The 15527-nt window shown below is 42.4% G+C and overlaps 1 protein-coding gene across 1 annotated transcript in view; it reads right to left on the bottom strand.

Moving 5' to 3' along the window:
- The window catches only part of LOC103377408 (nuclear receptor-binding protein 2), a 27234-nt gene extending 18280 nt beyond the window's left edge, over positions 1-8954 (bottom strand). Inside the window, exon 1 of the mRNA XM_008308215.3 lies at positions 8229-8954. Coding sequence (XP_008306437.1) covers positions 8229-8348 — 120 coding nt within the window. The 5' untranslated portion in view covers positions 8349-8954. The remainder of the gene's footprint in view (positions 1-8228) is intronic.
- Between the last annotated feature and the right edge of the window lie 6573 nt (positions 8955-15527).

Here is a 15527-nt window from a genome sequence, read left to right as displayed (position 1 = left end):
CAGGGATCGATCCTCGGGCCCGTTCACTTTACTCTACATCTACATGTTTCCTTACAGTACTGCTCCACCACCAGACAAAATTCTTCTATTACTGTTTTGGAATAGACTAAGAAAAGACATTAAACAACAACAACATTTTTAAAAAATATTTACAGATTTATAGCTCGCCACCAGCAGGCTCACTTTTCCAAACTTTTGAAAACAGAATTTCTGTTGAATTATTTTCCACTCAAAAACTAAAATTTTCCATTGAAAGTCACTGAGGTTGAACTACGAGTTTTACCCAGGACAGAGAGGTTGCTGGTTCCACTGCCGTGGCCTCCAGCTGCCACCTCTTTCAGACTGGACTCCTCACAGACATGAACAGTGTCTGAAGAGTCTGGGTGAATATTCCAAAGTCCATTTTAAATACAAAGGTTTATGAAGTGGTTTATGCTGAAGTGGCCCCTGAGCCCTGGAACTGCCCAGTACTCAGTATCATATCTGCCGACTCAGCGACTACAGCCTCTCAATCCTGTGATAAAACTCACTTTTACATAACAGTTAATAAACCACAGCTGGGACCACGGACTAGATTCCTGTGAATTTGAGGCATTTATTAAATTTCAGATTTTTTTTTCTCTCAGATAAACGTTTTGTATAATTAAAGCACGGTTGCTCCAGATTTCCAATTTTTCCAAAACTCTCACTGTGTCTAAATATTAATCTACAGGAATATTTTTCAGCTTTCAACATCCATTCCCCTGAACAGAATTCAACCCAATTTTTTTTCTTTTTTTTCTTGCTTTTCATTTGACTGGAATTACAGACGGAGGCCGAGAAGACGACGGGGATGACAGATGTAAATGACGCGGGATTATTTTGATCTCTGAAAATCCAACTTGAACTCTTCTGAATCCTGCTTCTCTCTGCCAGAGGCTTCTCTCTACTCGTCACTGCGGGACGACACTTCTTTTCAAACCACCGTATCTCAGTTTTGTCAACCCTGACACCGCAGTAGGCCAGAACGATAAATGACACTTCAGACCACCGTGTCCGGGGACCGCTCCAGTGGCTGTGGGACATTCCTCACGGACTCGAAGACCACGTGGTGTAAACGACTCCGACAACTCCGTGAAAGCCTGCGGACATGTCAACTATTCCTAGAGGATTCCCTCTTCATGCCAACATTCCCATCTGACGGGCAGAAGATCCGTGTGGAGCTCCATTACACGCCCTCACAGCTGGAGTGGAAGAACTCCGACAGACAACTCACTACACCGCCGACAGATCCCATAATCGCCCCAGAGGCTTCGCTGGCAGACGAGCTAGCATTTCACTTCCAGATCGTATGATCCTGGATTTCTGTGACAAAAGGTTGAGAGTGCATACGATGGTTGTTTATGATGAGGTCGGGTGTTCAGAACCTGGCGTGGATTCGACGTGTTCACGATCTGACACCTCGGTGACTTATTCTTAGGCAGCTGGTATCACACCGAGGCAGAGTTTCAGCTGTAATGGACAGAAGTGAACTTTGGTTTTATATTTGGTAAGGTATCGTATGGATTGGTACGGTACAGTACGATACGGTATAGTATGGTACGGTATGTTGCGATACCGTATGGTATGGTATGGTACGATATCGTATGGAATGGTACAACATGATATGGTATGGTATGGTACATTATGGTACGGTATCGTATGGTATGGTACGATATGCTATGTTTTTAAACACACACATCAACAAAGTAATAAGTCACAACCTGACCACCAACTGTATTCATCAAGTCCAAGACATTCGTTACCTATCGACCGATGCTAGCTACCTGTGCGTGTATCAGCGATAACATGAGCCGGACATGGATTAACACACGGTTCACGGCGGCCAATCAATAGCCTCATTACATCATCCATCAAACACTGACATTTATTCTATACTTCAAGTCAAGGCCCTGGGTTGTTTGAATATAGTATTTGTGTACTGCAGTACCGGGTAATGACATGAAGTTTTTCAAGGTCTCGTATTAATAAACTGAAGGAATGCAGTTTATTTGTACATGACGCACACTGGGCTCATTAATTATTTGCTGGACATAAAGTGAACACGTTGATCCACTCGGCTGAGAACCCACCACAGGATTAGAACTGACCGAGGTTCAGGGCGGATTCTCTCAAACAAACGGATTCATTTACTTTCCTGGGTAATACTGAGAGTACGTGCAGAGTACTGACATTCACTGAGTGAGCCTGATTCACAAACCTGTGCCTTCACTGAACAAACCCATTATTAGGATCTGCCCTATTTTTTTTTTACTCCACAAACTCATTTTTATTTCCACAGTCTGGGGCTCCACTGTCCGACTGAAGGAGAAAAAAAATGACATTTATTTTCACCGTTTCAAACCCCCTGGTGGTGATGAGTTTGTACTTTATCTGAATGTAGAGTATATGTCTACTACTTGAAATTCAAGTTTCCTTTTTTATAGACTCACAAACAAACTTGTCTTTCTTCAATACCTGCTGGTACACTAGTGTTGTGTTCAACTAAACAGGTCCAGGTTTCACAGTGAGTATGAAAATTTAAAAAAGGTTAGGAACCACAAGTCTATTCTGGTCATATTTTTGACTAGGACCAAGTGTTTGGAGCACATACGGCGACCAGATGTTTATTATCCAAAAACTAGTAATTTAGAAAGGGCCCATACAAAACCTGAAAACCTGTATGCCCTCTGTTTACTGCCCGTTTTTCGGACTCGTAAAGTGGGCTGGAACCCATATTTGAGTGACGGTGAACGGTGAAAGCCTTCGTTAGAAACTCAGACTATTTTACAGCCGCTGTTTCGCATGAACTGACTCCTCACGCGTCGATGCCTCTAACATCAGGTAAATAACAGTGACTGTTCAGCCATGTAACCATAACCCTCTCCACGCAGTATGTTCCAACATGGTCATTTACTCATGTGAACAACACAGTGTGTAACCAGTAATTTGCGAATCCATTAAAAACACCCCCGCTGACTGCAGTGAAACTTTACCACAACGTCAGGGAAACGCACGGCCCAAGACACAAATGCGATCTCCACGACTCCAAGAAATGTAAGCTGTAAATGTTTGTGTCACATCACGCACCAGACGTTAAATTACAGCGTCACGAACACATCAGCTGTCACTGTAATTTCAGCACACGCTGGGTTTCTGAACTCTGTTTAACAATGTTGTCACTGAGGTAGAGGAAATACACACACACACACCAACCACTGTGCCACCTATGTAACGCTGCGCTCCAGGCACTGGATATTTACTGAAACCAAACCTGTACACCTATCAGTGACGGTACGTGGAATCCGCGTGTAATCAATCACTGGATCACATGTCAACAGAGTCACCGTGTCTCAAACACTGGTTCCAGAGAAATGGGCAGCAGCCTGGAGGTCCAGAGACAACCCTCACATGAGGAGAACGCCAGACAAGCAGCAGATTTAAAGCCATTATCATAGATGCAGTTAGCTTCTGCTAATCTTTAGCAATTTTAGCTTCGTCTATTTCTTGGATAAATCTGATGCAACTTGTGCCAAATTATTGACTATTTTCGATTCATTTTAGACCATTCTGCCGTGTTGTTTCAAGCCAAAGACCCTGATTAAAAACAACCAATAATCAACGTGGTCAAAGTCGTCGACATGAATCAGTCTCGGTGAATTCCAGGAGTTGAGATGCTCCTTCTCCATGTTGGATTTCACTGAAGGGAAATCTGAGTGGATGTCATTCCTGGTGGGGCAGCTGTCGAATGACATGTCCACTGTTGGATTATAATACGGGTGTGTGTGCGTGCGTGTGTGTGTCATCAACACAGATGACGCTTCACTGCAACACACACTTTGTTTTGAGCACAAAACACAGACAACTGTTTCTCAAACTGGAATCTAATGACATTTATTGGAGCCTTGAGCCAAACACACAAATATACTTAGCATAGATGCTGTTAGCATCTGCTGTTTTATAGCTAATCGTTAGCAATCTTAGCTCTTTTTTAGCTGTATTTCGGGGATAAATCTGATTTAACCAAATGAATGGACAATGTTGTTGTATTTTTTTAACTTTAACTCAACTGTCAGGATATCTGGGATTTTAACTTTTGCTGAAAGACATTTTTGATAAAGTTGAAGCTATTTTCATAACTTAAAGCTTCTTCTTAACCTAACTTTAATCCTTTTCAATAGCAATAGGCTAACCTTTAGCTCTGGTTTTGTTCGAGCATTTAAACTTTTATGAAAATGCATTAGTCAAACTGTAAATATCCTTTAATGAAAACTGGCATTATTAAATTATTATTATTAGAGGAAATTCTCTGAGTCTCTCTCTCTGTCTCTCTCTCTCTCTCTCTGTCTCTCTCTCTCAGGCCTGACACGTGTGTGTGAGCAGCAACACCAGCCTGGTATTTTTGGCTAACATGGAAATGCAAAAACCATCATGTTCCCATAAAAGTCACACGTTCACCTGAAAACTATCACTATGATAAATAAATGATCAACGCGACCGTGCCCGACCGCGGCTGCCTTGTTTTCATCGCTCTCAGAACAGATGGACACAGACCCTGGAAATAGAAGATGCAGTAATTGTTGGAATGAGGTTTGGTGAACCACAGGCCCGGGATGGGTGTGAACTCACCGCAGGAGGTGTGTGCTTTCAAATGTTCTTTCACTTCCAAAAAATATTTCTCTTTCTAAGTGTTGTCAATTATATGACTCGCTGTATTCAAAAAGGATAGCAGATTGCCCTGTGTACCACTAGAGGGCGTGCTAGTACCACCAGTGGTACATGTTCCACAGTTTGAGAACCATCACACTATATCAGAACCTGTTGCAGAGAGAAGAATCAGAACAGCACGTCATGATGTGTGATTTGCTTTTTTTTTTTTTTAATAAAAAGAAAAATATTGTTTTAATCTGGACTAAAAGTCTATGTCCCACTAGCTCTGAGTCTAACCGGTCTGAACAGTTTTGTATCAACTCCACATCACACTTACAAATTGCGGAATAACCCTTTAACACAAAAGCAGAAATTACACGAAGGTCATTGCCTCAGCAGCAGCAGCAGCGATGGTTTATGAGTCACTGCATCACTTTTGTAAAACGGTGAAAACCTGACTCTGCTCACCGAGGGGAGTACGTCACCGTGTGTATGTCATGGTTCTGTGGACGTGCAGGCTTCCCCGTCCGACCAATGGGCACGAGGAGCAGCCGTCAATTACGAGCGTTTCAGACGTTTCACCTTCAGGCCCGTGTTGACGCTGCAGCTCACACTGCTGAGCAACTCTGCTGCAACGTCCCTGAGGAAAATCAATACACACTCAGCATCTGATCTGAGCGACTACGGACGGATCAACTCCGATCTGAGCCAAAAGTCTCCAAACACACTGCACTGGCTGTGTGACGGCTGAGAAAACATCCATCCAGTCAACAAAACCATGTGCTGACCATGTGACCATGTGACCTGGGCCTGTGTTTGTTTTAATGGTGGAGCTGGAATACAGTTGTGGCCCTGTGTGTGTGTGTTTGGTGTTTGTTTGGTGTGTGTGTTGAACTTTCACCCACTGACTGAATTCACCGACACACCTACGACTGTGGTCACTGACAAAAGAGAAAAAACAAACAACCATCTGTTGACAGTGGGTTTTCTCCACAAACTGACCACCAAAAATACCAAAATAAATCACTGTTTCAACATTTTTGAATTGAATAATGCAGTGAAATGTGACAGGAACTGTGTTGGAAAATCATTAACTACAGTATGCTAACATTCAGTTTAAAAAAAAGTGAGAAAAGTAAGCCCAAAACACACAGCTTCATTTTTCACACTGAAAGATCATGTTAGCTAAATAGCATAACGTCAGCTAGGCTATCTGAACAAGAACTAAGACTAACTAAGCTCAGTTTGTCGACAGTACTTAATGTAAATGAAGGAGTAGCTAAAAGTTAGCCACAACACCCAAAAAAAGCTAGAGAGAGAGAGACAACCCCCACATCGAAAAGAACCAAAATGTTAGCTAAGAATAGTAATAGCAACAACATGAGGGGGAGATAGTGGGGAGCAAACACAGAGGGGGAGATTATTAGCGGGAGGGGAGGGGGAGGGGGGGCAAAGAGTCACATGACAGTAGTAACCCAGAAAAACACAGATAATCAATACATGGAAAGTGTGAAGGGGGTCGGGGGGGCACATGTATCATTTTCACAAAGCGTAGCTAACATTTAGCTCATTCTTAGCCAACGTTTAGCTAAAGCTTTAGTTTAGTTTTTTTTTGTGCAAATTTGTGAATGATATCAACTGACGTTGAACTGATGTGTGTGCACGTGAGATAACCCTCGACCTCCTCCCTCTCCATCTTATCTCCAGCTGTTGTTGGAGGCGACACCTATTACTGTAGAAGTTCACTGTACTCACTCACACACACAATGTGTGTGTGTGTGTGTCTGTCAGAGCAGATTTTAATCAGATTTCATCAGATTTTAATCAGATTTTCTCACAGACGTCTCGTTTCCTTCACCTTGGTGTCGACCAAACACGGTGATTCATGGGAGCGTTTGTTTTTTTCCACAGGGGAATTTTTTTTTGTTTATTTCCAAATGTGTCGCCGCTCAGTCATGATCCTCATGTGGAAACATGAAGGTGTCAGAGTCACACTGTCAATACATCAGCTGCCTCAGAACACACAGCAAAAAACCTGTCGCCTTATCTACACGTCGACGTTCATATTATCGTGGGTTTAATCTTTGCTGACTGGAAGAAAAGTGACCTCATTCCTCATGATGTCATAAAAACTCTGAATGTCATTGGTTACATCACCTCCGGGCCAAAAAGACCACACATAGCAGGATGGACCAGATGATGTTGGGCCTGCACTAGAACCTGTGACCTTTGTCACGTCTGTCGCCTTCAAGGACACTGACCACCGCCGCATTACTGTGATTAACTGACCACAGTGTACAGGCAGAGACTGCCCCCCCCCCAGTGTCTAAAAGGCTGCACTTGGGACCACCGAGTGGACCCAGGCGTCCCACCCTCGGCCCCCGCCCCTGCTTTAGGAATCAAACTATTCCTGTTGCAGCAGAGAAACCACAGAAAATGGACCAGAGACTGCCTGAAGCTGAGCAGCAGACAAACAGGGACGTCCTACAACGACGACGACAACAACAACAACAACAACAACAACCACAACAACAGCCGTACCAGCACAGCCATCCTCCACAACACTCCAGCTTCTCAGCTAATGCATTACATAACAAGAGGCTGGAGACAGATTTATGTCCTGATCAGAGACACTCACACACACTCACACACACAGACATATGCAGGTCTGTGTACAGTTGTGGGGCCCCACATGAGCACTGCATTATTCTAACCTTTAACATTTGAACTTGACCTCTAACCTCAGTTATTCACACAGATTATTGTGGCTCTTCTTCTTCTTCTTCTGTGTAACAAATAGACCACCAGTTGAAAATAAATCACATGTCCTGGTGTACGCCGCAGGCTCAAATTATCTCAAAAAGTCACCGGTTGTACCATGACGCTACACACTCAAGTACAGTAGGTGGCAGTATGTGCCTCAAAACGACAATTGTGACAAGCTGTTAAACCAAGACGTCCAGTCCCTACGAAGCCTGGGTGACATTCAGGTGTTAACACGACATTGTCACATAAAACAAGGAACATTTTATGGAAATGTCAGAGACTAACACGCGGTCTGCGGCCCGCACGTGAACCTCAGAGGACATCTGTGGACTGAACCAAACAACGGGGTCCAGACTGGACTGGACTGGACCCTGACTGCAGAAGACAAACTCATTTTTAAAGTGTGTATTTATAAAATTACTAAATAAATAAAAGGGCTTCTAATATTTCTGAGCCGGAAGTTTGTTTGTTTTTAACACTTCTGCTTCTGGGAGGTGAGTTAATGAGATTTCTTCTTTTTTTTTGCTGTTTGAAAAAGCACTTCTGGAAAATGAGCAGTTTTTTAGAGAGGCTGATAATTTAGTCCTCAACTGAAGACAGGCAGGTTGGAAATGTTATAGTTTTGCTAAAGTAATTTATTCTACGTGTATTGACGAAAAACTTCATTCAGTTTGCTGTGTGCTGTCAAGACGCTGCAGGGATTCGAACCTTTTGCTACATGAGTCATATCACGCACGTACGCACACGTGCAAATACAAACACAGAGACAGACGGACAGACAGAGAAGCACCAACCTGCTCCTTGCGTTTCTGCCAGCGGCCGCAGGGACTCTCCTCCAGGATCTCACTCTCATCCTCGCTCTCCTCCTCCTTCCCCTCGGATCCTGATTTCCTCTCCGGGACGGACATCGTCATTGTAACGGACTCGTGCGTTTCTTAACGGATCCTCCAGCCACGGGTACCTCCTGCTCCTGCTCCTTCTCCGGTCCGTGTGTCTCAGACGCGCCGTAGCGCTGCCGCTGCGCACTGATCCCTCTCCCTCCTCACCTCACCTCGTCTCCTCCTTCCCTGTCTCTGTCTCCCTCCCTCCTTCCCTGCACCCACCAGCCGCTCTGTCTCCCACCTCACTGATCAAAACATCTCACAGTTAGAAGAAAAAAAAACCCAAAACAAACAAACCCTCGTTTTTGCCCTTTTTTTCCCTCCACAGCGCATGAAATCAAACTCAGGGCTGACGTACGGCTGACTCCGGCGCGTGGAGGACTGGTCTCCCACACTTCTCTGATCTCCTCACTCCCTCACGGCTGCATGCAAATAGCTTGCAAAATGGTGCAGGTTTTTTATTTTTGCCCAACCTCACACTGGGTTTTCTCCAGTCACTGAAAAAAAAAGATCCAAAATCCGAGTCCCGGGAGGAGGAGGTGCAGAGGAGTCCGCTGTGCTCCTCAAACGTCGCCTCGTTCACTGGCGTTTTCCACCATCTTCCACACGAGTCATTGTCAGTGTTGTTGGTTCTGAAGCAGCAGCAGCAGTCGTGAGTTTCTGCCAACCAGAAAGACGGGCCAGGGTTACCGTAAAGACTGCAGTAAGCGCGCTACACAGATTGCAGACGGCTGGTTTTAAAAGCTCCGGCGGCAAATTTGACGACTTTTTCAGTCTAAGCTAAGTATTACGGTATTTATTTATTGAACTTTTTTAAATGAATAAAAATGTATATTTGTTAAATTTCTTTTAAAAAATAAGAATTGGAATACATATTTTCTTGTTTTTTAAAGTCTAAAATCGATTAACTGTCGTTTAATTAGGAGGAAACCACGATAACCACGATACAAACCACGATAGAAAACCACGATAGAAAACTATCGTTTTTTCCCAATTCTCGTAAATAAATCCCAGACATTCGAACTGAGACAAAGACACCAAACAACCACCGAATGTCTCTGTGAATAGTTGTGGTTTTTAAAACCGTCTCTGTCTCCTGACTGCCCCACTGATGCCACAGACGTTCGTCTCCTCGGTGGTCCTGAGGAGGTTTGTTCTTCAGCCGTCTCAGTGGTCTTGTTGTGTCACTTCCGGGTTGTTTTCTTCACCTGTTGAATTAATGTGTGCCTCCATAGAGTCTGTGTCGCCAACAACAGACAAAGGCAACGGCCACAAACAACAACAAACAACTCACAAGGAGAGAGAGAAACTCTGCCCAGACTTCAGGAACAATGGAGAATTTTCTGATTCTGGTTTTCGTATTTACAGTCGTGGAAAACTAGCTTCACTGAGAATCCAAACATCTGCTGCTGGAAACTGTTTGTCACATGAACAGCAACTTTGGTTGATATGATATTCGAGGCGAGCAGAAGGAAAACTCACTCAGACATTTTTGAAACCCAACTGAAATAAATAAAGATAATATTAATAGTAAATCTATACAGTAATAATAAAGATATAATGGTTTTGATGATGATTATTCTTCTTTTACACCTACTGAAAAAGTGTTAGTTTAAAAATCAATAGTCCTTTTCTTTTTATTATTATTATGATTATTTTTCTGAATACATGGTATTTTGAAATTCTAACACCAAGATAAAGAGCTATATACAGTACATTAATATCAGGCAGGCATAATGTTAACGCGACATCTAATGCAACGACACCATCATGTGGCTACGGTGTGTACTACAAGTTCTGTCCCAGGCCAGTCAGTTTAGCCTGTAGCGTCAGTTTGATTTTAACTCCTCTCCGTTTAAACAGTGACATCTTAATTTCATAATTTGGTCTGTTAAACATCTTTGTTGTCTTTTTGTGGCCATTTGTGGGATTTTTTTAAAAATCATTTCCTCAATCTCGCTGGTTTTTTTATGACAGCAGAGCTCGACTGTTTTTATATTTGGAGAATCAGTCAGACCGTAAGCCTTAAAGTTATATAAATATCTGGAACAGATTAAATATCTTTAATGGTTTGATACACTTTTAATATTATATAAAACATTCAAGCAGACGTTGACTCGCTGTAATTACATCCTCCACATTCACCGCCCACTTGTCGACACACCGTGGAGCCCGGGAACCTGCCGATACCCCGTTACTGCACACATACAATTCTGTAGCTTTTTGTTATATTTTACGTTTGACTTTATATCAAATATTCTCAATAAAATTGACCTTCTTCTTCTATCACTTTAACACCAACTCTAAACACATACTTATTGACATTGTAACACGGACTTGAACCTTGACTTCATTTTTTTAACCTTGACTCTGATCAAACAAATAAATCTCAGCCTCTCAGAACCAATTCCAGTTTCTTAAACGATGACTAGAACCAGGTACTGGGGATAGCTGTGCCATTTGCTTGATGACTTAGCTAGCTAGCAATAAAAAAATAGCTAAAAGCCAGCCAAGAATGTAGCAAAATGGCCACAATGGTTAGCAGAAAAGCCAAGAAGAAATTTATATATATAAACAAACAAACAAAAGTTAGTCAAAACCGGTGACGATCTGCCAGGAGACACAAACTCTCTCTCTCTTATTAATATTATTATTTTACATATAATCAAGTTACTTATTAATAACATACAAATCGTCATTTATTTGTACATTTGCCTGTTCATTTATTGAACTGGGGGCGCCATCAGATCGTGTAGTGAGTTGTTTTGTTTTGTTTTTAAAAATATTTATTCAGTGTATACAGTAACGTGGAGCTGGTTGTTGTACCGAACATCGAACTCCTCAGCCTGAGGAGCCTGAGGACACGGACAGAAGTGTCGGGGCTCCACTGTTGTAGGCCATTTTCTTACAGTGGTCCAACCTGTTTGCTTTCATTTCCTGTGAAAATGAACGGGAAATCATGAAACGCGTGATTGTTGAGGTGCCGTCGCTGTAAAACAGTGGTCGTTAATGGAAGTGCAGAGCTGAGAGCTGGGATTTAAAGAGTGTATATTGTGGTGTAACTGGTGTAAAACAAACAAAACAAAGAACCGCCAGAAACATAACGGACATATCGCAACATATTTGTCTCTAAATACCAATAAAGGAAGACATTTCAGAGAGTGTTTGGTTCTGTTTTAACTGAGTCGAAGTTTATGTTAAATAAAATACTTCTTGACTACCTTAAAAAGTCCAGGGACTAGTGGTCATCGGGTGGTACAACACCATTGTAGTAAAAAAAAAACTGCTACTAATATAAACCATTTCCCACAATGCATTAGTCTGTTGTATAATCTACCACACCAGGGTCCACAAAGGAAGTCGTTCTCTTTTAGCCTTAGAAGATACAGCAGCTGCCGATCTACTGCTCCCTCCTGTGGTCAGTTTGTGTCACTGCCGTCAATCTGACTGCGCTCCGGAATCATCACAATCATTCCCCATATTCGTAATACTGTCCTTTAACACGCTTTAAAGTAAATATTTAAAACATGAAGGATTTATAGGAATACATAAAAAATATAAAATGACACATTTGGTGGTTGTACCTCTGTGAGTCTGGGTTTCTGGATACAGTTGACGTACGGTTTGGGGACGGCCTCCATCTGGTCCTGCACTGTTTTGTAGCAAACTCCACAGTCCATCAGCGGCTGTGAAGACATTAGAGAACATGAGGAACCTTTGAGTGTCTGCGGTCAGACAGAAGTAAAGGACGGGTCAGAGGAGCTCACCCTGTCGTTCCTGAAAGGACACTGCTGTGGACTGGTGTTGGTGGATCCTTTGGGGCAGCGGGTGGGCTTCAGGTAGAAGTGGTGGTAGATGTAACTCACACCGAACCCACTCTGAAACACAGCGGGAGGTCAGTTCAACAAATTGCAAAAACATTTTTAAATATACGCTGCAGATTCATAGCCCTGGGGTAATTTCCCTTCACAGAATTTTCCCTCACAAGATTTATTCCAGAAGAAGAAAACAGTATACTAAAAAAATAATTTAGTATTTAATCATTTAATTTTTTAAATTAATTTATTGTTTAAATTTATGAAAAAAGTCATTAAATCATCAAACATTGAATCAATAAAAACTTATACTGTACTGCAATACGCAGATTTGACCGAATGGTGTCGCTGAATATCAGCTTATAAAACCGTCTGTTCGGGGTCAAACGTCGAATTGCGTAATCGGAAAATCAGAATTTCGTGTTTGTTTTTTTTTCCTGTTCGAGGTGAAAGTGAACGACGACTGTGAAAACAAACAGGTCCAACAGTTGAATATGAGTGTGGTTTAAATACATGTATTTTAATTCAATCGATCGTTTATTTATATAACTTTTTTAATTTCAGGTTAGGGAGCTCAGATTGAAAATTAACCTTGATTTGTTTAATTAAAACATTAGACATTAGAACATTTATTAATCACATGACATCACAGGAGTAAAAAAATGATGATGATGATGTTTCAAAGGTATCAGTGTGAAAGGAACGAGATTTATAAAAAAAAGGAAAAGAAACTTCCCTAAAGGCAGGGAGGGAGCGTCTGACAGTTACCACACACAGGCAAAAACAATAAACATAAAAAACAGTGACTGGCAAATAGTTCGAGACAAGTCCAGACTGAGTTAACTTCATGTCCATGTACTGAGTTACGTGTAAGTCTATATGAGTGAAAAAGAATCAGAGTCAAGTCAGGTCTTCTGGGGCTGAGTCCAAGTCCAAGAATGAGTTCTTCAGAGTTCAAGTCGCTGAAGAATAGGTCAAGTCAGGTTAAGTCCCGAGCCTTTCAAGTTCAAGTTAATAACAAAAAAAAGTCAAAGTCGAGTCGAAGACGATTCCTGAGGCTTTTCAGTCTTTTTCAAGTCCAAGTCATTGAAAAAGAGTGAGTTAAGACCGAGTCAAGTCTCTTGGGATAAGTCACAGTCCAAGTTACTCAGGTTAAAAACTGACTTGACTCAAGTCCAAGTCTCTACAGAAAGGATTTGTGTTCGGTTGAACTCAAGTCCCAAGTCCAAGTCAACAAGAAAACATTTTGTCCAGTCCAAATAGAATCTCTGTGGTTTTATATTTAAGACCAAGTAACTGAAAAAAATAGACTCAAAATAATTTCAAGTCAACTAACAAGTCGCTAGGAAAATGTGATCGAGTCCGAGTCAAAAAACTGGGATTTCAAGACAGAATAAAGATCAGAAAAGAGAGAAAAAAAAAAGTAAAGTTTCTAGACTTTTGAGTTGAGTCCAAGTCAAATCATGGATCAGTACTTCAGTCCTACTGAGACCCGGTCCTACCTCCATGTCTGACTTATACACGCTCCTCAGGAAGCGAAAATGGTGGTGAACTCCGGCGTGAACGTTGAGCTGCTGCAGAGCCAGATCGACTCCTGGCTTTTGGTTGTCGGGCAGTAGGTCATACGCCTCCCGAGTGTCTGCGGAGGAGAGCACGGCTCCGGCACAGAGCAGCAGCAGTGGCAGCAGCAGCAGCAGCGTCGGGTGGTGTCCTGTAGGTGAAGCCATCTTGGTCTGAAAGAGTGAGAGGAGAACAACCAGAAGATCCAAGACGAGTCCTATTATGGCTGCAGGAGGGAGAGCACAAACCAGACCCAGCCTGCAGCATCTGCTGTTTATCTTTCTACGGCCTACTTCCTGTAATCTCCTCTGTACTAGGGGGGTAACGGGGGAGCGGGGGAGGGGAGGGGGGTGCAGGAGGGGAGAACAGATTTGAGCATGTCTCAACAAAACACACTGTCAGTGAAGAGTTTTCACAGGAAAACGAAAACAACTTTAGAGAAATCTTCTCCGTGTTGTCAGAGTGGAATCCTGGATTAGTAATCCAGGTCCTGGAACTGGGCCAAGGCCTCAAAGACCTTTGGCTCCAGGACAAAGCAGCTGAAGATGAATGGGTGACTGAACATCTGTGACACGGCCCCCGAAACTCTATTGTCATCACATTAACGAGAAAGCAGACGGTGGTTAACAGGAAACAGAGTTCTTCCCTGAAGTCAGCTGACGAAGCGTCTGGTCACTTACTGAAAATCAAACTTATCGTCTCGTGGGACTGAGTTCCTTCAAGACTGATGGAAGATTCTGGACTAGATTCCAGAAGCAAAATCAAAAGTCTTAAATATACCCACAGAGGTCAATTAAAATAGAGAACTTTATTGGGGAATAACAAAACTTGAATGTTCCAGTTGAGCTTCTGTAGAACTGAAGAACTTTGGCTACGGTAATTAAAAGCTAACACGACAAGTAAAACAGCTAGGCTGAAGCTGGTTGTAAAATTTAGCAAAATTAGCTTGGCATAAGCAAAATCCTAGCTAAAAACTTACCTTAAAATAACTGCTGGTAAAAACAACAACTCTGAAATTAGAAAAACAATAATAATCTAGCGAAAATGCTAACACTAGCTAAGATTGAACCTATAAACAGGTAACCTTAAACCTTAAAATCAATCAGTGTTAGCCAAACATGAAACAGATACGAGTCACTAAGTAAACTTTACTAGGTAAATAAACAAAAGTACGCAGTTCTTTGAAGACAACACTCACAAAGTTTACACACGTTTATTCTTTTCAAAGCTTAGTTAGCTTAGTTTGAGGTCGATGCTAACAGAGTCGGAGCTCCACTGCTGTATCCCAGTCTGTTACAGTGGTTCACCCTGGAAGTCTTCATCTCCTGGAAACGACAGACGAGACAAGAACAACAATCAAAAATTCAATCAGTCAAACAAATAATCAAACATTTCAGGTTTATATTTGTCTGGGTTTTTTTTATCTCTCTGCCTCAGACTTTATCTTTATCCTTATTATAGTTATTCTGACCAACTGTTGGCTAATTCTAGGTCAGCTTTGAGAGATGGCTAATGGGCAAAAGAGAAACTTTGTTTTAAAGACCCCAGAGGACAAAGAGGGACAGACGTGACGTGAATCAGGAGAGACACTGCTGAGGACAAACCTGGGTCAGAGCCGGTCTGTGGACACAGTGGACGTACGGTTTGGGCTCCGGTTCAATCTCTCCGTTGAAGGCTTTGTAGCAGACGGCACAGTCTATTAGTGGCTGCACGAACGCACAGACACAAAACACAGAGCAGAGACAAGTCAGGACAGGCGTCCTCCCCCTCGACCCCCCCCCCCAACCCTACACACACCCACACACACACACACCACCCCTGCCGCCAGCAGCGCCGT

Source organism: Cynoglossus semilaevis, chromosome 3, assembly GCF_000523025.1.
Source record: "Cynoglossus semilaevis isolate Cse_v1.0 chromosome 3, Cse_v1.0, whole genome shotgun sequence".
Taxonomy (NCBI): Eukaryota; Metazoa; Chordata; class Actinopteri; order Pleuronectiformes; family Cynoglossidae; genus Cynoglossus; species Cynoglossus semilaevis.
The sequence above is the reverse complement of the archived record's forward strand: the minus strand, read 5'-3'. Positions and strand labels throughout refer to the sequence as shown.